General features: G+C 35.8%; 2 protein-coding genes across 3 annotated transcripts in view; one reads left to right on the forward strand and one right to left on the reverse strand.

Moving 5' to 3' along the window:
- The first annotated feature begins 207 nt into the window (after positions 1–207).
- Positions 208–27969, forward strand: RINT1 (RAD50 interactor 1). Its single transcript, XM_079150010.1, is given in 18 exon segments — positions 208–393; positions 1041–1086; positions 5757–5941; positions 8616–8857; positions 11165–11278; positions 11280–11336; positions 11437–11557; positions 11559–11587; positions 12148–12164; positions 12167–12303; positions 14433–14543; positions 14640–14865; positions 15853–15990; positions 17955–18154; positions 24304–24518; positions 25767–25947; positions 26132–26250; positions 27573–27969. Coding segments are annotated over 18 exon segments (2373 nt in total). The 5' UTR covers positions 208–351; the 3' UTR covers positions 27766–27969.
- EFCAB10 (EF-hand calcium binding domain 10) overlaps positions 400–27970 on the reverse strand; it is a 40811-nt gene continuing 13240 nt past the window's right edge. The window contains exon 4 of one of the 2 annotated variants that reach the window (XM_079150045.1): positions 400–637. In XM_079150045.1, coding sequence (XP_079006171.1) covers positions 607–637 — 31 coding nt within the window. In that variant the 3' untranslated portion in view covers positions 400–606. Of the gene's footprint in view, positions 638–27866; positions 27947–27970 lie in introns of those variants that run through there. The other variant, XM_079150044.1, reaches the window with a different exon arrangement.

Raw genomic sequence — 27970 nt, forward strand, 5'->3', positions numbered from 1 at the left:
GAAGTAATGCACACCTTACAGCTTCATTAGCAGCAGCTCGCAGGAAGCAAGGGGCTTTACAGTGGGCGAGAGGGACCGCCCCTTTCCCCCAGAACCTTGCGGGCGAGCGCCCCTTTGGAGCCATCATTTCGACCTTCGGCCAGTAGGCGGTGCCACAGCGCAGGCCGGCAGCTGCGCTGCCAGGGCCTCTCTGGGCTGAGAGGAAGGAACCAGAGAGACAGCAAGAGGAAGTTGAGGTGGCGCTTAGTCCTCCTTAGGACCGAGTCGAAGCTGGTGTTTGTCGCTGGCGGAATCCGGACTCCGCAGGCCACGCTGGCTGCGCATGGAGCCGAGGACTCCGGTGGAGGCAGAATGCTCCCGGCCGGCGAGATACGCGAGGCGCCGACAGCCCCGGTGAGGCGACCCGGGGAGGGGACGCTGGTGGCCCAGTGAGGTGGTACAGATCTCCCAGGGGAGACTGTCTGGGTGAGGTGACCCTGGAAGCTTGTGAAGGTGGTTCCCGCGGCCAGAGATGGAGGTCCTTCCGAGATCCCGTGTGTGCCAGGCGTGGAAGCGCACACCTGTAATCACCGAGACCCGGGAGGCTGAGGCAGGAGGAGCGCAAGTTCAAGGCCAGCCTGGACAACTTAGTGAGCCCCTGTCTCAAAGAAAAAAATAAAAAGGACTGGTGATGTAGTTCAGTCGTAAAGCGCCTCTGGGTTCAAACCCCGTCCCCCCACCCCCAAAAAAAAGACGCCCCGAGGGACTACTCCTAGTTAAGTGGCTCTGGTGGTCCCGGTGAGATGACAGATCTCTTTGGGTGGTGACCTTGGCGACTGGGCAGGAAACTCCTGCACAGACCTTCAGGGAAGGTGGCAGTGGTGGCACCAAGGAGATAGTCCTCTTTCAAACCTATATCTGATTGCTTTGGACCCTCAGGAAGGCCCCAAGGGAGGGAGACTGGGACTTCTCTGTCCTCCAGTGGGTGCCCCTTAGGAGCCCTGTATGAGTTCCATCTTACTTCATTCTTAATTTGTTTGTCACACCTATTTTCCTTCTAGTGCTCCTCTGAACGTGATGATGAAGGGAAGAACATCCAGGAGAAAAGTAAGCAGGCTCCAAACACCTTAGCTCTTTTTGCCCATGCATCTGTCCCAAACTCACCCTTCCAGGTCTGCAGCAGAAAAGTGTTCTTAGCCTGTTATCTTTCAGATCAGCTATTTTCTTTCTGTGTAATATTTTTACATAGTAATAAATACTGATTATCATTTTATGCATATTGTTGTCTAAGGTTGTAAAATGTGGGATGCTTTCAAGAATAGCACTTACTGACCCCCTACCTAGAACAGGAACTGGTATGACTTCATTTGAGGGCTGCCTATTAGATAGGACTCAGAATAATTGGGACTTGCTTGTCATTTTAGTGATGTATCAACTTAAGCATCAGGAGTTTGGAGGGGTTAATGATTTAGGAAACATGATCATCATCATCAATTGGGTTCAAAGAAGGTAAATGGTAATTGTTTAGTTGCACTTTTATCTTCAGTGAATTTGCAATTGAAATTTGCTCTGGTAAGAGCACAGTGGATAACTTGAGTCCTGGATCTTGGACTGGTCAGGGAAGGGGGAAAAGTTGTTACCCGCATTTCATACCTAGGTCAAGAACATGTCAGGATGTTGACATTTGTCATTTTACTTTAATGTGAATTTTTTTAAAGTTAAGGTAGAATCAACTAAGATGCAGCAATCTAAGCATGACAGGTTATTGGAAATCAAGGACTCTTAAGGGGCTTTTGAGATGAACTATTTTTTGCGGGGTAGAGAATATAGCTCTTTCATGGGAGCCAGGAATTGGTTCTTCTGACTATTGGCAACAGTTTGGGAATGAGTAGTGGTAGAAGAAAGGGTACCCACATTACCATTGGCCTTTAGGAGTAAAGTTTACTCTTAATGTTGACTACTGATACAGTACCTCAGAAAGAAAGCTCCAAGCAGTTCATAACTCTTGACAGGCTTTGCTGCCAACAGCTTAACTCCTTTTCATTGAAGGATTTGAGGGTGCCCCATAACTTTTAGTTAAACCCTTCTGTTATGGTTTGGATATGAGGGGTCCCCTGGAAAACTCATGTTAGGCAATGCAGAAATGTTCAGAGGTGAAATGATTAGGTTATGAGAACCGTCACCTTATCAGTGGATTGAGCCCCCTGGATTTATACTTTGAAGGGACTTCTGGGTGTTAACTGTAGGCAGGTGGGGCATGACTGGAGGAAGCAGGTCACTGGGTGCATGCCCTGGGACTGTATATGTCCTTGGCTCTCTTGCACTCTCCTTTTTTAGTTGCCTAGCTGTCATGAGCTGAGAGTCTTCCTCTGCCATGGTGTTCTGTGTTACCACAGGGTCAAAGCAATGGAGTAGGCCAACCATGGACTGAACCTATGAAACCATGAGCCCAAAATAAACTTTTTCTCCTCTAAGTTGTTCTTGTAAGATAATTTACTCACAGCAATGAAAAGCTGATGAACATACCTTTCCTTTTCTACCTTTGCCATGTTCAGATATTTGGGAAGTCTGACACCTATCAATACATCATTTTAGTAACACGATAGACACTGACTGTCATATCAGGGACTTTGTCCTTGTTCCTCCAGTGTTCAGTCAACTACTTTGCAATTAGTAGTGCTCTTTACAGAAAAACAGAAAAGGATTAGTGGTAGGAAGGATAGTAGAATGAATCAGATTATTACCCTTTGTACATATATGACTACACTACCAGTGTGATCCTATATCATGTACACCCAGAAGAATGAGAAGTTATACTCCATTTATGGATGATGTGTCAAAATGCATTCTACTGCCATGTATAACTAATTAGAACAAATAAAAAATAATTGTGTTAAAAAAAAAGCAAAGGACATAAAACATAAAATAAACATAAAATCTCCTAAATCATCAATGTGTCATTTTGAAGAATGTCATTTGATTAAGAATGTACTATGACACAATTGAATAGTTATATTTATAAAAAGGGCATGATTTGTTTTTATTTTTTTTAATCTTTTTTTTTTAATTTTAAGGTAGAATTGGCTACCTAATAGCAACCTGACCTTTCCCAAAGGATTCCCTGTTTATTGTGGATATACCACACAACTCACTTTTTTTATTTATATTAAATGGGGGAGGGGAAAGAAATTGTGAATACATAATGATATTGATATAATTATATTCATAATGAACTTACAATTATATATTAATTTGTAGTAATATATAATGTATTAATATGTACCATAATTAATATATACTGTTATTATATATTAATAAAGTTTGGATGCAGACACAAGCCAATCCTGTTCATATAAGGAGAAGAAAATAAATAGTATTGGATTGAGAACCAGGAAATGATTTTAGAAGTTAAGTAGAACAAAGGGAAATTTTATTTTTTGGTGGTAGAGGGAAGGGTGAGGGAGGAACATACATGATACCAAACACACTGGTATGTATTTTTATTTTGTTAATCTTTACATAAGTAATTGAACAATAGCTGATATTTACATTTTGCATTTAGGTATATATTCAGATATTAATAATTAAAGTGACTGTTGTTTGTAATAAGGGAGATTATACGTTGCTCTGTTTTAGTAGATGTTTAATAAATGTGGCATCTTACCACTGTTCACAAGAAGTGGCTTCAGGGTTCTGAGTTTGTTTCGTTCTCCCAACTTTATCTCTCACATACACTTTTTTAAAACTAGGAATTACTCAAATCTAGAAAGGTTAATTCCTCAATGTGGAATAATTCAAATTGTGGAGGAGTAGAACTGAGCTTGTTTACCAGTGAAATGAAACTACCATTATACTTGAGATTTTTAAAACTTACTCTGGAAGAAGAAACTATAAGTAATGAAAAGAGGATACCTTATGCATGGAAACAGATTCCACAGAGAGAAACTTGATCTCAGCACACTGGGGTGGCCTGGGAGAACTGTTTCTGGCTCCTCTTGCATTCCCCCCGCCCTTTTATTTTGAGGGTGGGGTACTGGGGATTGAACCCAGAGGCACTTAACCACTGAGCCACATCCCCAGCCCTATTTTGTATTTTATCTAGACGCTGAGTTGTTTAGCATATCGCTTTTGCTGAGACTGGCTTCGAATTCACAATCCTCCTGCCTCAGCCTCCTGAGCCACTGGGATTACAGGTGTGTGCCACCGTGCGTGGCTGCCTTTTTCTTTGGTTATGTCACCCCTTAATTCTTTGCCAAGAACTGCTATGAACCTCCAGGTTTCAGAGGTGCAAGCACTGTTCAGAAGGGCACCCTGAGCCAGGCACAGTGGCACACACTTGGATTCAAGCTACTTGAGAGTATATGACAGGAGGATGGAAGTAGTCCAGCCTGGACACCTTAGTGAGACCTTATATCAAAATAAAAAGTGCTAGAGATGTAGCTCAGTGGTAGAGCATTGTCTAGCTTGTGGGAGGCCCTGGTTTCAATTTCCAGTACTGCAAAAAGAGAAAAAAAAGAATGCCACTCTGGCATAGATTGTCAGCAAAGCATAGCAAGAGATACCTGGATAGAAGAGCAGTGCTATTGATCCACAAATTTAGGACAGTTAAAAATAATTTAGTTGACTTTGAAATAAACTTAACTACAAATTTTTTCTCTTAAATATTTTGTTAAGACAGAACTTGGAAATTTTTAGTTTATATATTTAACTTTTGCTTCACTCCACAAAGAATTAAAGGTGACTTTAATTAGCTCTTTTTAAAAAAATTTGTTTTTAGATGTTGATAGACTTTTTTTTTTTTGTGATACTGGGGATCGAACTCAGGGCCTTGTGCTTGTGAGGCAAGCACTCTACCAGCTGAGCTATCTCTCCAGCACTAGACCTTTATTTTATTCATTTATTTATATGTGGTGCTGAGAATCGAACCCAGTGCCTTACACATGCTAGGCCACTGCTCTACCACTGACCCACAATCTTAGCCCACTAATTAGGTCTTAATAAACATCCTGGATAGTCTGGGAAATTTCACATTGGGATGAGATCAAAGGCACACATTGTTTCTTCTTTAACCAGACATTGCTCTGTTTTAGTAGATGTTTCATAAATGTGGCATCTTACCACTATTCACAAGAAATGGCTTCAGGGTTCTGAGTCATCTGCTTTGCCACATTTTTAGTAAGTCCAATGTGAACTGGGCTAAATCTGGTTGTTTGGCATGAAAAGAATCTCACTTTGTACAAAATAGCCATTTTGATGATTTCCTAGTAATTTTGTATTTTCTCTCATGTTTTCTTCTTTTCTTCCTCTTTCTGATATGGACTCCTTGTAACAATGACATTTTAAAATTGTTTAAGAGGTATTTTTTACTTCTTGATCACCTTTTCAGATTTCTTCCTTATACTTGAAATATTTCAATAAACATTTTAAAACTAGAGAACTCCTTTGGAATTCTTCATACCATTGGTTCCTTATAAAATTTGAAAAGGTATTAGTATTGTCATGGCAATATCTGTTGAAACCCCTGGTTACTGTTCAAGACTTTAGGAATTTTTTTCTTCACTCAGAATTTCCTCAGCTCTTAGGTATTTTGTAGTACTTGCTTGATAGACTGCTTTATAGTCATTCATTTGGATATTATGTCTATCTATAATCTATTTAGTGTGTGTGTTTTAAAATTGTTGACGTTTAAAGGTAGACACACTGCCTTGTGTATCTTTTATATTTCCTTTAACGCCATAGTACTTAGTGGTGTTGAGTAGTTCCTTTTTTAATTTTAGGTGACATGAACATTGAATCTATTGTGGGAAGTGAACAGGTCTGCAAAGGTACAGATAATGGTGACCTTCCTTCTTATGTGTCTGCATTCATAGAAAAGGAAGTTGGAAATGACCTTAAATCTTTAAAAAAACTTGATAAACTCATAGAACAAATGACAGAAAGTAAAATACAGGTAGAAGAACAGGTAAGTATTAAAACTCACTGAAATAATATCAATAATATATAGAATATAAACAATCACTATTATTTATAGCACTTTAAAGCATGGATTGTGACAAATATTCTAATCATTTTAAACTATGTAATAGGTTTTTAAGGACCTACAAAGGTGCTACATATTTTATTGATTATTTAAAAGAGAACGTTCCTACTGATTTATGTCTTGAAAGCAATGATAGCTAACATTTTATATTGCTTTTATACAGTGACTTCTAAAGTGCTTTATGAGTAAATAATTTCATGGTTTACAAAAATGTTTAGACACTATCATTCCAATTTTTTATAAATGCACACAGCAAGAAAACACAAATGTGTAACATTGTAATAAATGATTATTTTTGGGTAGTTGACTGAAAATGACTTATTATCCTCATATTTTATGTATTTTCAGGTTCTTTCTTTTTACAATAAACATTACGTAAAATTTTTTTTAAAAACTCGATGAAAGTAATCTTGAGCCCAAAATAACTGTATCTGTATCCTTGGAATAGTCAAAGAAAAAAAATTTATTGCTTAACTACTAAATTAATTATAGTCTGCAGTGTATAGATGTCATCTCTAGGTTTTCAGTTGTTTTATGTTCTCCCATCCCCACCCATTACCTTGGGCCTCCAAGTCTTTCATCTTCCTGTCTTTCTACCATACCTACTGCTAGTCTCTGTATTTAGCCTGGCCCCATCATTTTTTTCTACTCTTGAAGGGCTCTGTTAGAGGTTATCACACAGCTGAGTGGGTTGTGCAGGCCCATTGTGTGCTCTGCCACCATGCCTCACCTGGCAGTACTTCTACAGGAAGATCAGTTCTGCTGCTACCCACTAGACTGCCCTTTCCAATCTCCCTGACACCTACCAGACCTGGACATTCTGCCCTTTTTCTTTTTTTTTTTGTTTTTTTTTTTTTTCTTGGTACTGGAATCAAACCCAGGGACATTTAACTATACTGAGCCACATCCCTAGTCCTTTTTTGTATTTTATTTAGAGACAGGATCTTGCTGAGTTGCTTAGGGCCTGGCTAAGTTGCTGAGGCTGGCTTTGAACTTGCAGTCCTCCTGCCTCAGCCTCCTCAGCAGCTGGGATTATAGGTGTGCACCATTGCACCCAGCTGCCCTTTACTTTCCCAAAACGGATAAAGTTGAGGTCGTCTAGCATGAATCTATTAAACAGTCTACTGCACGTTCCCAAACGTATCTGTAACCAATTTTACCTCTATTTAAAAAATTTTTAAATTTTTTTTTAGTTGTAGATGGACACAATACCTTTATTTTTTATTCATTTTTGTTTTTATGTGGTGCTGAGGATTGAACCCAGGGCCTCACATGTGCCAGGTAAGCGCTCTACCTCTGAGCCACAACCCCAGCCCCCAATTTTACCTCTTAGTTCAATAGAGTCTCAATTTAAGACTGTCCTTACACCCCACAACTTTCTTGCCACATCAGTGAACTTTCTAATTTTATCCTTTATTCCTCAACCAGGCCTATCTCTAGCATTTAGACATACATAGGTCTTTTCCATAAACCCTAAACTAAAACAGAAAAAAAAAAAAAAAAAAACCTTCTTCTCATCTTTTAGTAGGTATTTGTTCTTTCCTTTCGCTGTCAGTCTTCTTCAAAAAGTCATCTTCATTATCTGTCTCCACTTTCAAATTTGCCATTTGCTCTCTACAATAATCAGGCTTGTTTCCCTGATGAGTACTGCATCATTCGCTGAAATCCCTTAATGAATCTGGAGTTCAGCATATCCAAAATTGTACTGATTGATTTCTTAAAAGCTTTATCTTTCTGGAGTAATGGAACCATGCCTGTTGCTCAGGCCTGAAGCATAGACGTTCTCATGAATTTCTTCTCCTCCTCCTCCAACCTCATCATCAAGTCATCTGAGTTCTCCTCAGCATCTCCTTTCCTACTTTCCCACCTGCAGTCATTTATGAGTCCCTCCTCATTTAGGCTGCTCTCTTGCATTTGATTATATCTAACCATTCTTTCATTTTTCTTCATACTGCCATAGAACTTTCTTTTTTTAAATTCCTTACAGAATTTTTATTTTATGTAAATAGGAAATATATAATTAAAATTTTTTCTGTGCACATACAAATACATATATGCTCAAAATATGCATAGCTTAACTTACTGCAATTAATATAATATAGAACTTGTTTTCATATCAGTAAATATAGATCTCTCTTTTTCTCCTTTTACGTTTTATGACGTTCAAATATGGCTATACCACAATTTATTTAACCAGGTATCCTTGTGATGGATGTTTTTGCAGATTCCATTTTTTACTATTACAAATAGTATGTGAATAATATAATGAACATAATGACTTATCACATTTACATCCAGCATTTTATTTTTGGGTTTGAGTGGTAGGGATGAAGACATCAAATCTTTCTTTTGAAAATTTTTTTTTCTTTTTTGTGGTGCTGGGGATTGAACCCAGGGCCTTGTGCTTATAAGGCAAGCACTCTGCCAACTGAGCTATCGCCCCAGCCCACTCTTTTGAAATTTTAATGGACAATTTTCAGTTCTGTTAGAACAAATACGTATTTGGAAGGGAATGAACTAATAAAAAAGGTTATGAAAATTTTATCTGATTGCTGCTATTATCTCTCTCTTATTTATTTATTTTTGGTATGGTTAGGTACTTACCATTTCATCAGAAATTCCTAAAAGAATTCAGAGTGCCTTAAAAAATGCAGAAGAATCAAAGCAATTCCTTAATCGGTTTCTGGAGCAAGAAACTCATCTCTTCAGCTCCATTAACAGCCATTTGCTGACTGCACAGCCCTGGATGGATGATCTCGGGGCCATGATTAACCAAATTGAAGAGATTGAACGGCATCTCGCTTACCTTAAATGGATTTCACAAATTGAAGAACTAAGGTAAAATGGGCCTTTTTGTTCTCATAATTATTATTTTCCTTTGAGGCTCTGTCTTAGAGTGTGCATGCTTGCCATTAAATAATTGAGTTAATTAAAGATTATAATGATGTACTTTTACTAGTTGTTAGGAAAGTAGCATTATGATAATGATTCTTTTCCTTTATTGTGAATGAATATAAACTTTTCAGGGAGTTTAATTTACATTTGAAAGACAGTAAGTATGTTAAAATTTTAAGTCTTATAATTGTGTTATGAACACATGGTAAAAAGTATTGTTTGTAATATGAAATTAGTAAAACAAACCCTCAGTGTGATACTTTAGGTATTACTATTTAATTTTTAGAGATTGTTACAATGGAGATGGATTGCTTCGTCTAGAATTTGAATTTCTTTCAGTGTGAATCATTTACTAACTTTTCTTAGATGAATAACAAAATTCTACTAACTTTGGGTAGGGGGGAGAAAGAAGTTGTTTAAATTGAATATGTACCACTGGTGATTATATCTGGTATTGCTTTTTAAACAGCTGAAGTAACATTTCCACCTAAATGAATAGCTAATTTGGTTTCATGATATGGTGGTCCCCAGCTCTTTAAAATCATATTGTCGCATCCTTGCTTAGTTTTAGCTATTCTTGTTGCATAGCTGTCAGCAGCCATTAATGTTGTCTGGAAAACCAAAGGGAAAGAAATTATCCAAGAGTGTTCCCTTCTCCACAAGTGAACTAGAACCTGCATGCTAGGCCAAGTCCCCTTCCACAGAGCTACATCACCCTGTAACACCACCCACCTCCTGCTTTTTTTTGAGACAGGGAAGTTACTACTCAGGCCATCCTTGAACTTGTTTCAGCCTCCTGAGTAGCTGGGATTATAGGTGTGCCACCACCATGTCTGGTTCCAAGATTCTTAATATTTTCTTTAAAATGTACCATAGTTGATATATTTAATGTTATACATGTTATGAATATGTTATGTATTCTTATGTCCTGCATGTTTCCTAAGATTGTTAAGCATTTTACTTATTAGTTAAGTATGAAAATCCTTATTTTGCATGTATGAGAAGTTTTATGTTTAAAGACTATAGTGTGACTAGTGATTCCAGAAATTGACTTAACCTTTTTAGATCATCTCTTTCTTGTTTAAATTATTTGCAGTGAAGGAATTTTAAACCTTGCTTTATTTTACTTCATTTCTCCTTGCCCCTCTGAAAGAAAATACCAGTAAGAGGTAATATTAATAACCTTATTAAGAAAAATAAATTGTTTAAAGGTCTCCCTCTCATGGTACTACATTAAAATTATTAGATTAAAACTGTTATATTAAGTAGAATAGGACTGTGGTTGATAACCATTTCTGATATCTGAATTGTTTAAAAGAGAAATGTGTCCACAAAATCATATTAGAAATAAGTAGTTTATAATGAAGTACAGAAACAATTATTTCCCTCTTTAATAATGTGTTCTTTCCCTTAGGTCTTTTGTGATAACATCTCGATTTCTAGCTTTCTTTTAAGCTTCTGGGATTTTCCTCATTTCCAGATTTCCCTTTAATGACCTGTTTTTAATTCTGTGATTCTCTCTTTTAACTTAAATAGTTTCTTCTTATTAGGACTAGCAGCTTTATTTTAGTTCTGTTTCATGAATACTACAGTACAGCAGTATACTCCAAATGAAGATTTTTTTCCTAGGCTCTAAAATGTCCTTTATGCTTCAGTGTTATGCAGAGATATAGATCATCCTAGAAGCAATCCTTTTTCCCCCTGCCCCATCTATAGTTATCTATCTCCCTCTCTATCTATCTGATTTAAGTTAAAGCTCTCAGATCCAATAATTTCTTTGGTAATTTTTTTTGCATTGTCTCACAATACCCACCCCTTGGGTACCGGGTATTGAACTCACATGCACTCGACCACTGTTTTTAAGTTCTTGTGTGACATTTGTATGTTTCTTAAGCATAGTAATCTTTTGTTTTAATATAATGAACACATTTAGTTTGCAATATATTTCTTCCAAGTGGGAAATTAAGATCTGTTGGGCAAAGGAAATAAAAATTGAAGATAATGTACTTGACCCTAACAGATGCTATCCTGAACATGAGCTGCTGCTCTTAGAAGGATGCTGAGAAATTTAGGAAGACTCCAGGCTCCAAGGGAGCAATGAGTGTTAGGGTAATAGCCACATCAGGGTGGTGCTTCAGTCTTCCTTGGATGTAACTTTATATAAACATGAGGGAGAAGTCATTTTCTCCTAATTTAAAATTATTCTGAATAAATTGTCCTAAGTTTTATTTTCTTTGCTTTGTTTTGCAGTGATAACATTCAGCAATATCTGATGACCAATAATGTGCCAGAGGCAGCCTCTACCCTGGTGGCTATGACAGAACTTGACATTAAGCTTCAGGAATCAACCTGTATTCATCTTCTAGTTCATGAGAGCCACAGTTAAATTCTGGCATAAGATTCTCAAGGACAAGCTTACAAGGTAGAGAATTTACCCATATTTCATGGTCTTCACTTGCAGATGGATATTTGGTGTTTATTTGATAACTTTGTACTGAATGTTTGTTTCTTTCCATTACAAGCGATTTTGAGGAAGTTTTAGCACAGCTTCATTGGCCATTCATTGTGCCCCCTCAATCTCAAACTGTTGGCTTAAGCCGACCCACCAGTGCTCCTGAGATATACAGTAACCTGGAGACATTGTTTTTGTCAGTTACTGAAACTACAAACCTCGTATCTTATCGAAGTGGAAAACTTAATTAAATTTCTTCTTTATAGAGTGGATTTATGGCTACAGAGTAAAACTTTTTGAAAGTGGTCAAGAACCCAAATGAGAGTCCTGGGTTGGGCTTGATGTGTAAATGGCCATTGAGTAGTGGATTGTTCTTTTGCAAAGTGATCTGTGTATGGGCCAGAGTACTGCAAGGAAGAGTTCTGAGAAAGGGACTGAACCAAGTTTGCATCATATTTGCAATACATATAATAGAATTGAATGAGTAACAAAATGGTAATTTAATCAAATGATAACTTGAATTTCCTTACTAGTATTTTTATTTTAGGAAAGATTTACAGATTAATTCTAATAACAATGTGCTTTTTTTAAATTGCAGTTGTACTTAAAGTTAGATTACTTATTATTTGTATCATAATTTTTACTTAGTATTGATATATTTGTTGGAAAATTGTGTGTATGAGTATATATATGTGCATGTATACATATATACATGTATTTATGTGTGTGTATATATATATATGTTTTTAAAAATTCTTTTTCCTTGACTTGACTATGTCAGAGATGAATTACTTACTGAGCCAAACAACTCCCAGAAAAGTATTCTCTGCCTGCTTCCCCTTCTGTCATCCTGCCCATCCAGATTATGCTGACTCCCCTTCAAAAGAGGTTCAGATATCACTTCAGAGGCAACCGGCAGACTAATGTTATAAGCAAGGTATGCTTTGTCAACTCTTATCTTTGATTCATTAATAGCAAATATTAGATTTCTATACTTTCACCCAGCTTAAGTTAAAATTTACTCTATTCACATTTTTTGTTTTTCTCCTAAAGAACTAAACTCCTGTTTTGTCACTGCCCTCTATGGCTGGGGACTTGAGGTTGATATGTTGCAGGAGTCAGTTTACTCACCGGCATATCATGTGACCAGTTTCTAGGGTTGCTGTGTGTGCTACAGTATTTGCTGTGACAGTTTTTACAATTGGATTCACTGTATTTCATTGTACAAATTGCTCCTTTGGATTTATGAATATACTGAAAAGCGAACGCCAAAAAATAGTAGAGCATTAATTTTAAATAGAGGTGCTAATACTAAAATGATTTATAGCTATGCGAAGAGATTATGGGAATAAATGTAAATAGTTTTAAGGAAATTATCACCAATATTTTAATTGAGGGAACTTACTGGTGTATATTAGGCATGTTTTGAGAAGTTCCTTTATTTTGGCTTGAGAAATAAGTTAAATTATAATCTTAGAAATTACTAGGAGGGCTGGGCATGGTGGTTTATGCCTATAATCCCAGTGACTTGGGAGACAGAGGTCCAGGATTGCATGTTTGAGGCCAACCTCAGCAATTTAATGAGACCCTGCCCCAAAAGAAAAAGTAAAAAGGGGATATGGGTAAGTGGTGAAAGCATTGCTGGGTTCAATCCCCTGTACCTAAAAGGAAAAAGGGGGGAAAAAAGGAAATTATTAGGAGGTGGCTACTACCCTATCTATTGAGTTTTACTACCAGTTGTAGCACATGTAGTTAGGGGTTCAGTAAGTATTTTATTTATTTATTTATTTACTTTTATTAAAATCTTTTTTATTTTTACAGACTGCATTTTGATTCATTGTACACAAATGGGGTACAACTTTTCATTTCTATGGTTATACACAATGAGTATTTTAAGTTAAATGTTACTAAGTGCCAAATCACACCAGGCATTGTACATATCATATAAATGAACTTATAGACTTCATAGAATTTTAAATGAAATCACTAGGCATGGTGTGGTACATGCCCGTAATTCCAGCTATTTAGCAGGCTAAGGCAAGAGAATCTTACTTTGAGCCTGGGCAATTTAGCAAGATTCTGTTTCCAAATAAAAACGGGGCCAGGAATGTAGCTTAGTGGTATATTGTCACTGGGTTCAATCCCTACTACCATTAAAAAAAAATTTTTTTTTTTAAAGAATCCAGTGATAGGTAATTATGTTTGTATGTGTTTGCACAGGAAGGAACAGAGTGGCTGCACTTTATGGTCTCCTTTGTTGGATGTGGTGTTGGTGGGAGGAAGGGCAGAACTACTTAGTTCTGAATAGTAAGACAAAGCAATGAACCTAAAGTTGTAGAGAAGCAGTAATAATTTAATGTAAGAAAATTGTGAGTTGGTTGACTGCTTTTTAAGGTGTGCTCCCAGTGGACCTAGCACTCTGTCACTAAGCCTAACTATGCAACCCTTATTCACATCTTTTATTCCCATCATCTAGCACACAAGAGGATTTATCATTCAGTAAATATTTTTGAATCCTTGTCCAACAAAACTTGGAATGTTTGCAGAATCAACTCTAAGGAAATTTTAAAATACTGCCTATATTCCTTTCTATAATTATACCTGTTTTAAGCCAAAATTTTCCTTAATTTATCATTTGAAAAGAAAAAGAAGAAAATATTTAAAAATTTAAAAAACAAGGCCATTAAGTCTCTGTAACACTCATCATTTTTACCTATTACTGAAATGCTAAGTTTTAAATATATGTGGCTTTTTTTTCCCCCCAGGGGGCTGGGGATTAAGCCCAGGGCCTGGTACATCCTAGGTAAACACTTACCCCAATATGACATTTAAATTTATCAGTTTATTGGCTTATACCACATTATTAGAATTTGTTGGGAGTATATTGAGAAATATTTGGTTATTAAACTTTTTCATGAGTTTGAAGTTCAGAGTAGAAACTGTGTTCTTCCAGATAGGAATTTTCAACTAATTTTTTAAAGTGTTGTATGTTTATAATTAAATAGGGATTATGATTTTCTAGTTGGAACAAATAAAAAATTCTAACTATTTTATCTTCCTCCTTAGCCAGAATGGTACTTGGCTCAGGTACTTATGTGGATTGGAAACCATACTCAATTTCTGGATGAGAAGATTCAGCCAATATTAGACAATGTAGGCTCTGCAGTAAATGCCAGGGTAAGAGCCTCAGTCCTAAGTGTTTCAGTTTTAGAGTTGTACATGTATTTGAATACCTTGTTATCTATTTAACTCATGTTTGTGTATTTCTTTTAGCTTGAATTTTCTCGGGGTCTCATGATGCTGGTTCTTGAGAAGTTAGCTTCAGATATTCCTTGTCTGCTCTATGATGACAATCTCTTCTGTCATTTGGTGGATGAGGTGCTGTTGTTTGAAAGGGAGCTACACAGTGTTCATTGCTATCCTTGCACTTTTGCTAGTTGTATGCATATTCTATCAGAGGAAACCTGTTTTCAGAGATGGTTGACTGTGGAGAGAAAATGTAAGTGCTCATGTGGCCATAGGACAGAGATGTCTGTTTTTGTTTTTGTTTTTCCACTTTTAAAACATTTCTTTTTAGATACACATGATAGTAGAAAGTATTTTGAAATATTATGCATACATGGAGTATAACATTCTAATTAGGATCCCATTCTTGTGATTGTACATGATGTGGAGTTTTAGTGATCATATATATTCATATATGAACATAGGAAAGTTATGTCTTATTTATTCTACTGTGTTTCCTATTCCCATTGAGATATCTTTTTGTGTATATAAATTTTTGGTGTTTTCCTCCTCCTGTCCTTGTTGGAAACTATAGTTCTCAAAATTTTTCTTGGTCAGAGTTTATCAAGTTGCTTTCAGAGATAATCTTATTTTCTTTTCTTCCCATGAAACTTTAGTTTTTTTCTTGAATTACACTGTACATGTTTCTAGAGTGGAACATTCAAACTGGTATAGTATATAGCTGTTTTATAGATTTACCATACAGTATTTCTGTTCTTGGTATAATCTTTTTGGATGTAGTCAGTATAACTTTTTTTTTTTTTGGTACCGGGGATTGAACCTAGGGGTGCTTAACTGCTAAGTCACATCTCCAGCCCTATTTATATTTTCTTTAAAGACAGAGTCTTGATGAGTGGCTTAGGGCCAGTTGTGGAGGCTGGCTTTGAACCCACAATCCTCTAGCCTTAGCCTCCTGAGCTGCTGGGATTATAGGTGTGTACCACTATGCCTGGCAGTGTAACTATTTTGAAGATTTGAAAATAGAGTATTTTAAATATAGCATAACTAGTGGGAGATTGTGGGTTTATTGTATAGAAAAGTCATCATTCCTAAAAAATTGTGGGTTGATTTGCCTGGCACATGTAAATGCCCTGGATTTGATCCTCAGTATCACATACAAAAAAATTACAAGTTGAAAAAATAAGGAATCACTATAAGGAATCACTACTTAATTAATGTAATCCTTTTTTCTTCATATCAGTTGCTCTTCAGAAAATGGACTCAATGCTTTCATCAGAAGCTGCCTGGGTATCCCAATATAAGGATATCACTGATGTAGATGAAATGAAAGTTCCAGACTGTGCAGAAACTTTTATGACTCTACTCTTGGTTATAACTGGTAAGTATAAGTGTTTTAAGTTAGGGCTTTGTTTTAAAAGTACTGACTCACATGATACTTTTTCTGGTAGCTCAAAAATATTAATATATATAGTGATTATTATAATCAAATTCAGTTTATTATTTTAGTTGAATCTAACAAATATTCAAACTTTGCATTTTAAATAATTTAAGTTGGGACTTAAACATTGGTGTACCTGAGGGAAAAATTCTTGAATTGTTATATTAAAACAATAAATGAGAATTTAATTTTATTACCTGAACTGTCTTGCCATTCAGCTTTTTAAATGTCTTCAGCAATGGTAATTGACCTAAATTAAATTAAATTAATTTTTTTCAAGAGACAGAGTCTCTCGCTATGTTGCCTGGACTGGCCATGAACTCCTGGGCTCAAGAGGTTCTTCTACCTTAACCTCCTGAGTAGGTGGGAGATTACAGGCATAGGCCACCATGCGTGACTCAAGCATGAATTTTAAATATTATTTTCTTGACCTTAATTTATCAAGAACTACAGAAGAGAGTAAAATCCAATAATCAATTTGAAGATTGGAATAGGAATTCTTATCACAAAAGGTTTTTCTGGCTGGAGAGTGGCCTAGCAGCTGCTGGTCCTGGTTGGTGTGCAGCATCCATATTGCCCCACTGTAGACCTGCTGGTTCTCCAGGTACCAGAAGGCTCTCATTGCTACCATCCTTAGTCCTTTGCTTCCATCTTTCTTTTGTAGTCCATTTCTTGGTCACATAATATGAAAAAGTGTTATTCCAAACCAATCAGTAAATAGTTTGTATTCTTAATTATAAGAAAAAATGTGAAAAACCCTTAAAAACTTAAGAAAAACTCATGTGTCTTTAAAAAAAAAAAAATATTAGGAAAATTTTCAAACAAACAAAGGTAGCTGGGCACGGCTATAATCACAGCAGTTCTGGAGGCCGAGGCAGGAGGATTGTGAGTTCAAAACCAGCCTTAGCAAAAAGCAAGGTGGTAAGCAACTCAGTGAGACCCTGTCTCTGAATAAAATACAAAATAAGGCTGGGATGTGTCTCAGTAGTTGCGACCCCCTGAGTTTAATCCCTGGTACCCGCCCCCCCCCCCCCCAAAAAAAAACACACAAAGAAAGGAAAACATATTATCCTATGTTACCCATTATCAAGGTTCAAATAATTGTGTTTTCTGTAACATTTTCTACCCAACTTTTTTCCCCAGAGTATTTAAAGCACATTTCAACATCATGTCACCTGTAATTCCTTAAATATGTATTTTATTAATCTCTCTGAGCTTTCTTTTTTTAAAAAAAAAATGCCATTTACTTTTTTGAAGAAATGGAGGCATTTGTTTTGTTTGTTTATATAGAGAGCTCTACTACTGAGCTACATTCCTATCCCCCTTTTTTTTTTTTTTTTTTTTTTTAGCTAGTGGGGTTTGAACTCAGGGGCACTTAACCACTGAGCCATATCCACCCCTTTTTTTGTATTTTATTTAGAGACAGATCTCACTGAGTTGCTTAGGGCCTCACTAAGTTGCTGAGGCTGGCTTTGAACTCATGATCCTCCTGCCTCAGTCTCCAGAGCTGCTGGGATTATAGGTATGTGCTACCACACCCGGCTCCCAGCCCTTTTTATTTTTTATTTTGAGACAGTCTCACTAAGTTGCCTAGGTTGGCCCTGAACTTGAAATCCTCCTGTATCAGCCTCCTAAATAGCTGGGTTACAGGTGTGTTCCACCATGTCCAGCTGGCATTTTTTAATGTAATTTTCTCCTATGGGTTTTTAAAAAATCGAGGCATGATTTACATACAGTGATGCACTATATGTAAATGTGAAGTACATTGCCCAGTTTATTGGTCAATGATTGTTGATAAATATGTATACTTGTGAAACTCCATGTTCTTAGAGAGTTTAGAAATACAACCCCTACTTAAATGGTCGGTCGGTACCAAAAACCTTCATGTCTTACTTTCTCCACAGACAGGTATAAAAATCTCCCCACCGCTTCCCGAAAGCTGCAGTTCCTGGAGTTACAGAAGGATTTAGTAGATGATTTTAGGATACGATTAACACAGGTGATGAAAGAAGAGACTAGAGCCTCCCTTGGCTTTCGATACTGTGCAATTCTTAATGCTGTGAACTACATCTCAACAGTACTAGCAGACTGGGCTGACAATGTTGTGAGTTGATGCACTTTTATATTAAGTAATGTATTAGCAGTTTGAACTATTTTGACTTTTTGAAATATTGAATCTATTGCAAGCAAAATAACATGTTAGACAAAATCACAGTGATGCCAAACTTCAGAGATACGATTAAACTACACCTTTTTCTCAGTCAAATCTCAAATAGCTAAATAATTCAGATATTTTGATGAACTTAGTCATTGGAAGACTGAGAACATATACAACTTAGAATGCTTGCCTAGCATGCAGGAGATCTTTAGTTCAATCCCCAGCGCCACGAAAACCAAAAAAAACAAACAAAAAATTGAAAAAAAAAAAATCCTTTCATGAAATAGTTGCTCATAGAATGAACCTCTTTCATTTTCAACTTTGTCTTCAGGAAATATTCATATATGGTAATTCCTACCACAGAAAATATTATTAACAGTGATATCAAAATAAATAAAATCCAGGACTCTGGGCTGGAGATATAGTTAGTTCAGTGGCAGAGTGCTTGTTTAGCTTGCATGAGGGTCTGGACTCTCTGGGTTTAATTCCTGACACCACCAAAAACTTAAATAAATAAATAAAATCCAGACTTGAAGGAAAACGAAAGAATAATATTTGATACTTCTTGGATATCTTCAAAACAAGACAAATTGTGAAGAATCATTAAAATAGAAACATCTTAAAGTTTGAATTATTTCAGACATTAAAAATTACTTATGCTGGGGAATGTGACTTGAGTAGAATGTTGCCATATATAAGGTTCTGGGTTTGAACCCTAGCACCTTGAATAAACAAATTAATTAATTAAATAACCCCATGTACCACTTTCTTACCCCACTTCTGTTTCATTTCATCTTCTTCAGAAACCCCATCCACATTTGATTATTTTGATGCAGACCTCAAATATCCTATTTCATGGTAAATATTTTAGTATGTATCTCTAAAAGATAAATAGTAAATATAACCACAATATTATGATCACATCCCTAAAACTTTTAATTACTTATATTGGCAGGATTATTTTAAGTAAATCTAAAAATCTAAACCTTAGGTCCAGTTAACAAGTACTATGATGCTTTTTTCCCTTCAAGGATTTTGCTGATCCTTCCCACCTCCTTGCACTTTTTTTTTGCAGTGCTGGGGATTGAACCCAGGGCCTTGTGCTTGTGAGGCAAGCACTCTACCAACTGAGCTATATGCCCAGCACCTCCTTGCACATTTTATATGTTGCCAAATTTGATCTGCCTAACTATAATTATTAAGTAATAATTTATTTTTACTCTTTTTAATAATCCAAGGAATATACTGGCTATCAGGGCTTCTGGTAACCTGATTTTCCAAATGTACTCTAGCCAGAAGTAAAGAAATCTAATTAGCCTTTAGAGCCTTGACACAGATAGATTAATTCCTTTAATTATTTTAGATACAGTATAAAGAAATCTCAGAGGGCTTCCCAGACTTCCTTCTTGGACAGGGTGCACTTGCATGGGAACCACTGTTCTGAGATATCTGAAACACCTATCTATTTCATAAAGTTCATTCATGACAAAACATTAACAGAGAGCTAGATGACCACAGATGGTAAAATATATATTAAACAATGAAAAAACTATGCTGAATAAATAGGTTAGTGAATGTGAAGGTACATTATAAATGTAAAATATTACATAATTCTGTCATAAAACAAAAATAGGAAAGTAAAACAATAAAACAACTATAGTTTTAACTATATTTTAAATTTAAAATATCACCCTTAAAATGTGAAAAGTGGGAATTTAAAACTTATAAAGTCTATAATTAGAAAGACTGAGGTGAGGAAAAGCATAATTTATAAGTGTGTTACAAAGATGGACAAGGTAAATTAATTTAAAATCTATATTATCACATTTTAAAGCAGTAAGACAAAAAAGCAGAAACATGGAGATTTAAAAATATTCAGTGTCTGGATTAGAAAGGAAGTATAGAAATAAGAGAATATATTTTAAAATCTGAATTTGAGACAAAAATTATACTGATAATTCATTAAGTAGTGTATTTTATTCTCCATAAAACTAAAAAATTATGTCATACTGCTAAAGCATTACATAAAAGAAAACTTTCCTCACTATACTTACTTGCCATGAAAGATAAAGCAAAATAAAAAATGTCTTTTTCTTGGGCTGAGACTGTAGCTCAGTGGCAGAGTCCTTGCCTACCTCACACATGTGGGGCACTGGGTTCAATCTTTATCACTACAGAAAAATAAACAAATAAAGGTATGCTGTCTATCTACAACTACAAAAATTTTTTTAAAAAGTCTTTTTCTTAAAAACCAGTAATAAGCCAAAATACACAGGAAACAAAAATAAATTTACCCATAACAGATGTAAATAAGATAAAACCTTGACAATATGATCACAATCAGAGTCACATCCTTTTTTATTCTTTATTTTGAGTAAAAGTCTTGCTAAGTTGCCTGGGCTGACCTTGAACTTGTGATTCTCCTGTCTCAACTTCCTGCACTCCTGAAATTACACCACCATGCCTGGCAATAGTTTATTCTTATTTGAATTTTGGGACTTAGTAATCATTTCAAACGGTTTCTTATAAAAATGTTAACTGAAATCCATGTGCATAATGCCATTTTGCTGAGCAAGGAAAATATTTTATAAAACAAATATAGAGTATAATGATCAGTGCATTTATAAAATCAACTAATCAGCATGCATTCATTCATTTTGCACTTTTGTATGTTGTGTTTCTAATTTCAGTAAGTATTCTTCCAGCCCCACACTGCTCCATTTTCTGCTAAAGCTTTTTCAATAGTATGAAATAAATTGTTATTCTGGATTCTTATGCCAGAGGATCTAATGAGACTCATTCAGGGACAGATTTTTAGCTTCAATGAAATTATTTGTGGAACATCATTAACTAATTTACTTGTGCCATGGTCTATTAACAAAGACAAATTTGCCATCTTCCCTACCCTTAGAAAACTTAAAATCTTGGTCCTGAATTTATTAGGTTCTACCATGGTTTTTATGATGTTAATTGTCTTAGTATCAAAAAATCCTTCAGCCTGTGAATGCTTTAAATAAAAATCATTAAAGCTCTTTATTACATAATTACATAACTAGAAAAAAATGGACAGAGTTCAACTTCTATTCATTTCAGATTCTTTACTGATAACTATCAGCAGATTATGCCAAACCTGAAATATCCAGCCATTCAGAATTAGGAATTTTTGATAGAAACTTGATTTGAATTGGCCTAAGTCATGGGGTAGGGTCGAGGTAAGGAATTTGTGTGTGCCACCTTGCTTCACTTGGTTTTCATTAGTTTGGCATATGGCTGTTCTAAAGTTCATTTCTGGTTTCATTTTTAGGCAGGCTCTGGACAGGTGACTCTAGGTAGCTCCAGACTCACATGTTCCATCCCTAACCTCATAAGGACTGTGATTTTCCCCTGATTGTTTCAGCTGATTTACCAAGGTGGCCTCTTACTCATTCAACCCTGAAAAATCACTGGTATGGCCAGGGCATGATATTACCAAGTTACGTGTGTATCTTTGACAGCAAAGGGTGGAGATAATGCCACCTGAGTTTAGTTGTCTCAGAGGAGAACATCAGAGTGGGGAAGAGGTGATTCCCCAAAGGAAATCTGGGGTACTGGTACTGTTACCAAAGAAAAGGAAAAGATGCTGATCAGGTAAAAGTAGCCATGACACATTACCATGTAAATGGATATGGAGAGAGAGAGAGAGAGACTGAGTAATACTCCAGGTTCATGTTGAGTAATCTAAATTTTACTAGTAAACATTTAAGAAAATTGATCACCAGATTTTTTTTTTTTTTTTTTATCCTCAGTGCTGGGGATTGCTAGTCATGCACTTTACTACTGAGCTATACTCCCAGCCTGGTTATCATACTTATGTATTTTGTTTATCAAGTCTTTGGGAGAATTCTAAATGGCTTTTAGTTTTTTATTGCTTACTAGGGATTGAATTTAGGGGGACTGTACACAGAGTTACATCCTTATCCCTTTTATTTTTTATTTTGAGATACAGTCTTTGCTAAATTTCCCAGGCTGTCTTCAAACTTGGGATCATCCTGCCTCAGGTTCCTGAGTTGCTGGGATTACAGATGTGCACAATCTCACCCATCTTGATTTTTATTAATTTTTCACGAGTTTTATTTCAATAACTTTTTTGCAGTAGTGAGACTGATCCCAGGGATACTCTATCACCAAGCTGAATTCCTAGTCATTTTTAGTTTTGGTACTGGGGATTGAATCTGAGGGGGTACTAGGGTTCTACCAGTGAGCTGTATATCCCCAGGGCCCCCCCGCCCCTTTTTTTTTTGAGGCAGGGTTTCACTAAATTGCCTAGGTTGACCTTGAACTTGTTATCCTTCCAAGTAGCTGGGATTACAGTTGTGTGCCACAACTGGCTTATTTTAGAACTTTAAAACAAAGCAACCAAAAATTCGCAAGGCAGCGTTTCAAGGGTAACCAAATATTTAATGCCTTTAACATAGTTTATCATGACATATTTATTGTTTAATACCATTTGGAGTTTTATTGAAAAAATAACCTTGACAAAATGGTTTATGGAATACTCTATAGTTGTATTTTTGAGAAAATAAATTTCAAATCTTCATGGTCAATCTTACTCTTAAATGCTTATTAATAGTGCTATTTTTTCTGTTTAGTTAAGTACATGATTATCGTAGAAAGGAGTAAAAGAGAAAAAATTATGACTATGTAAACCATGTCATACAAAATTCAAAAGACACAAAATGGCGTATAGTGAAAATAGTTCTTACTACTAACCTTCCCTAGTTTTATTAATTTCTATGTATCCTACCAAAGCTACTCATAAAAATACAGTGTGGAGGGTGGGCATGGTGGCATAGGTAATCCTTGTGGTTCTGGAGGCTGAGGCAAGAATATTGAAAGTTCAAAGACAGTCTGGTAACTTGTTGAGACTCTGTCTCAAAATAAAAAGGGTTGAAGATGTTGCTCAGTGGTAGAGCACCCAGGGTTTAATCCCCAGTATAACAAAAAAACAAGTGTGTGTGTATATGAATGATAACATACTGCATATCTCTTTGGATTTGCTCTTTCCAGTTAACAACATACCATAGTTATTCAATTTCAGAACATAAAAGAGTTGTCTAATTCTTTTTAACTATAAGCTACATAACATTCTATTGTGGAGAATATTAACCATCCCTCAGTCAATGGATATTTAAATCATTTTTAATCTTTTGCATTAGCCACAGCATTTTTTTTTTTTTACCTGAAGGGAAAAAAGGATAATGTTAATTTCACCTGAAATAGCACTATAAAAATGACATTTTAATTTTCTTAAATTTCATGTATTCCAAGTTTACTACAATTCTCAGTTTGTATCTAGAAAAATGAATACTTAAAAGGGCATGTTCCCTATCAGGAAAATGCAAAATACTGCAAGTGAAAATATATGACAATAAGAAAGAACAAAAATTACTAGGTAAATATGGAGAAGTTTGAACCTTCATCCATGGCTGGTGGGAATGTAAGATGATACAGTTGCTGTAGGAAACAACCTGGCAATTCTTTCAACTGTAAAACGTAGAAATACCATTTGATCTGGCAATTCCACTCCTATAGTTTTATGCTAAGAGAGGTGAAAACACATGTCTGCATAAAAACTTGTGCACAATTGTTCATAGAAGCATTATTCATACATAATAGACAGGAAGAGGGAATAATCCAAATGTTTATCAGCTAGTGAATGCATAGGTAAAATGTAGTGTGTCTGTACATTAATGTACATACTAGTACTAATGTTACAACATGGACAGAACTTCAAAACATTATAATAAGTGAAGGAAGCCAATCACAAAAACCACACATTAAAATGTCTAGGGTAGGCAATCAAAGAGAGAAAGTAGATTAGTGGTGCCTAGGACTGGAGGGAGTGAGGAGAGAATTGAGGGATAAGGCTAGGAATGAGGGATTTTGGATATCAAGATGGTAATGACAATGTCCTAAAATTGTGATGGATACACAATTCTAAATGTACGATAACAACTGAACGGTACACTTTAGATGGGTGAATTGTATGATACATAAATTCTATTTCAAGACACTGAAGTATGTTAATAAACGTGTTAATGCATTTTTGGTTTCAGTTCTTTCTACAACTTCAACAAGCAGCCCTAGAGGTTTTTGCAGAGAATAATACCCTCAGTAAACTGCAGCTGGGACAACTAGCCTCTATGGAGAGTTCTGTCTTTGATGACATGATTAACCTCTTAGAGCGTTTGAAGCATGATATGTTGACCCGTCAAGTAGACCATGTTTTTAGAGAAGTTAAAGATGCTGCAAAATTTTATAAGAAAGAAAGGTAGGTACTTAGTATAAGTTAACCCTTTACACTAGTTTAGTAAAAGCTGAAAGATGGTACATGCAGCCAAATTTTCAAAGTGTCTAGATAGAACAGGGTTTTGCCTTTTGCACTCTAAACTTTAGGGGCTTTTCTTATTGTTTTTGCATTGTTGAGGACCAAATGCAGGGCCTTATGCATACCAGGCCCAAACTTTAACTGTTTTTGATGGAAATCTTTTATTCCTCAGCTATTTTGTAAATACAGAGAGCTAGGGTATGATCTGGGGTCGAATAGCCCAGCCTGTCACTCATTTTACAAAGCAAGGTACTCTTATAGCACCCTGTGCATCTTTGCATTGTACAATTTATTTCACTACCATAATTCCCTGAGGGTATCTGTTACCTCCATTGGAACATGAGCTGCTTTAGAACAAGCAATATGTATTTGACATATTGTAGTCCCTGCCACACAGAGGATCTCAATCAGTTTGAAAGTATTATTCGTCACTGTTGGTTTTGCTGAAAATTAGTGCATAAAAGTAGCTGATGCCTTAAATGATAAAAATACATATGAAATTTTTTCCCCTAGTACTGGGAATTAAACCCAGGTTCTTGCACATGATAAGCAAGTATTCTACCACTGAGCTATATTTCCAGCCCTTTTAATCTTGAGATAGCGTCCTAATAAGTTGCTCAGGCCAACCTGGAACTTGTGATCTTTTTGTCTCAGCCTCCAGAGTAGCTGGGATTACAGATGTGTGTCACCATGCCCAGCTTAATTTTTTTTTAACTTTTATATTAATAAGTCAAATATTAAAATTTTGGGATTTAAAAAATATGTATCATTCTGTTATTAAATAAAGGTATTTCACTGACAGCTAAAATAAAAACATAGATACATCTGCTTTCTGATAGAGGTTTTAATATTGTACCCATTTCTCATCCAAAATTCCGCAGGACAGTAAACTTTTCCAAATATAACATGATTTGTTAAAACTTTAAACATATAATTATAAGCCAGGCATGGTGATGCCCACCTATGATCCCAGTTACTCAGGAGGCTGAGACAAGAGGATTACAAGTTCAAGGCCAGCCTCAGCAATGCAACTTATGAAGACCCTGTCTTAAAATAAAAAAGGGCCAGGGGTATAGCTCAGTGGTGGTAGAGCATACCTGGGTTAAATCTCCAGTACTACCCCCACAAAAAAAGTGAAAAATTTTAGGGTAAAAATGTGTGTTTTTGTTTTTGTTTTTGTTTTTTTTACAGATGGTTATCCTTGCCATCTCAATCAGAACAGGCAGTAATGTCCCTATCCAGTTCAGCCTGCCCGTTATTGCTTACATTACGAGACCGTTTACTTCAACTGGAGCAGCAGCTTTGTTTCTCCTTATTTAAAATTTTCTGGCAAATGCTTGTGGAAAAGCTGGACGTATACATATATCAAGAAGTAAGTAGGGGCTGGGGATGTAGCTCAGTTGGTAGAGTGCTCGCCTCGCAAGCACAAGGCCCTGGGTTCGATCCCCAGTACCCAAAAAAAAAAAAAAAAAAAAAAGTAAGTAAGTAACAGTAGAAAGTATTTTGGGGCTGTGATAATTAAAGGCAGCTGTTACATGAATTATTCTGTGTTTCAGATAATTCTTGCTAATCACTTCAATGAAGGAGGAGCAGCCCAGTTGCAGTTTGATATGACTCGGAACCTTTTCCCTTTGTTTTCTCATTATTGCAAGAGACCAGAAAATTATTTTAAACAGTAAGCTTAATATTTAACAATTAATATTGATGTGTCAAATTGTTAGAGAAGGTTGATTTGTTTTTAACAGCTTTAAGAGTTCTGATGTTTGGTGGAATAAGCTTAATTAAAATCTTTTTTTGGGGGAGGGTACTGGGGATTGAACTCAGGAGCACTCAGTCACTGAGTTGCTTAGTGCCCTGCTTTTGCTGAGGCTGGCTTTGAACTCACGATCCTCCTGCCTCAGCCTCCTGAGCCATAAAATCTTTTTTTTAAAATTGGTTCTTTTTAGTTACACATGACAGTAGAGTTTTTTGATAAAATTATACATGCATGGAATATATTTTATCCTAATTAGGATATTAAATTAAAATCTTAAAACATTCATTGTATAGTTACTATATGTTCAGAGCACAATAGGAAAACCAAAATCACTTATAAGATATGACCCATGACCTCAGAAAATTGACCAGAACTGGATATAAATTATCCAGTTGGACTTTGTTTTCTAAGCATTTGGTTTAATGTTCTTAATTGCTTATAGAGAATAAAAACAATGGCAGTTTCTGCCATATTCAGTAAATGTAAGTAATTACAGATATGTTTAATACCTAACAATACGCCAGGCCTGAAGAAAATTTTTTCTTACACCTTTGATATTAATTGTGATTGTAAGTATAATTATAAATGTATGTGAGAATAATTGTTAGAAATATTTTCAGATTTTATTGATTTAAAATTTGTATTATACATAGGGCTTGTATGATTATAAAACATTCCTTTAAAACTTCTAAAATCAAAGTTTATACTTGCTTGTCTCAGTAAGATAAACTGTTTGTTTTTTAATTTATCTTAGTTTTTTACCTATTTTCTGCTTTCATTTTTCATCTCTTAATTTTCTGTTTTCCTATATCCTTAGGGACCTAAAGTGGTAGCTATATTTAATAGACTATTAATACCAATTATTGTATTTAGAGAACTAATGTCTATATATTGAAAGCAATGATTCTAGTACCTTATGAACTTATAAATTCTAGTGAACTTACAAATTCTATGCACCTGTGTAGTCCCAACATATTTACAATAATAATCCATAAATAATTTTAATAGAGAGGACATTTGACCAGCAGTGCAAGGAAACTTTAGTTTCTCAAAATGAAATTATTAGGGGCTGGGGAGATAGCTCAGTCGGTAGAGTGCTTGCCTTGTAAGCACAAGGCACTGGGTTTGATCCCCAGCACCCCCCCCCCCCAAAAAAAAGAAATTATTACAATATGGATGACAGCGATAATAAAAAAAAAAATCTCAATTTTCCTCCTTTCTTTCCCCTGCCCCCCAAACAGTGTAAAAGAAGCCTGTATTGTTTTGAATTTGAACATTGGTTCTGCATTGCTCCTGAAAGATGTACTACAGTCAGCTTCAGGTCAGCTTACTGCCACAGCAGCATTAAATGAAGTTGGAATTTACAAACTGGCTCAACAAGATGTTGAAATTCTGCTTAATTTGAGGACAAACTGGCCTAACACTGGAAAATAATTCATCTTTCAGAAAAAGTTGTGTGTTTTTTTTAAACAAAAGGGAAGGTAGTTGGATTTAAAGTTATGAAGATGTTCTGAATTAATGAAACTGGACAAGTGACAGCTTTACTGAATCATTTATTATCTTGAATTTATGGTGTTACTAAAATGACGACCATATTTCCTGAGTCCTCTTGTTCCTAAGAAAACCAAAAACAGAAAAC

Source organism: Sciurus vulgaris, assembly GCF_902686455.1.
Source record: "Sciurus vulgaris genome assembly, chromosome: 8".
Classification (NCBI taxonomy): domain Eukaryota; kingdom Metazoa; phylum Chordata; class Mammalia; order Rodentia; family Sciuridae; genus Sciurus; species Sciurus vulgaris.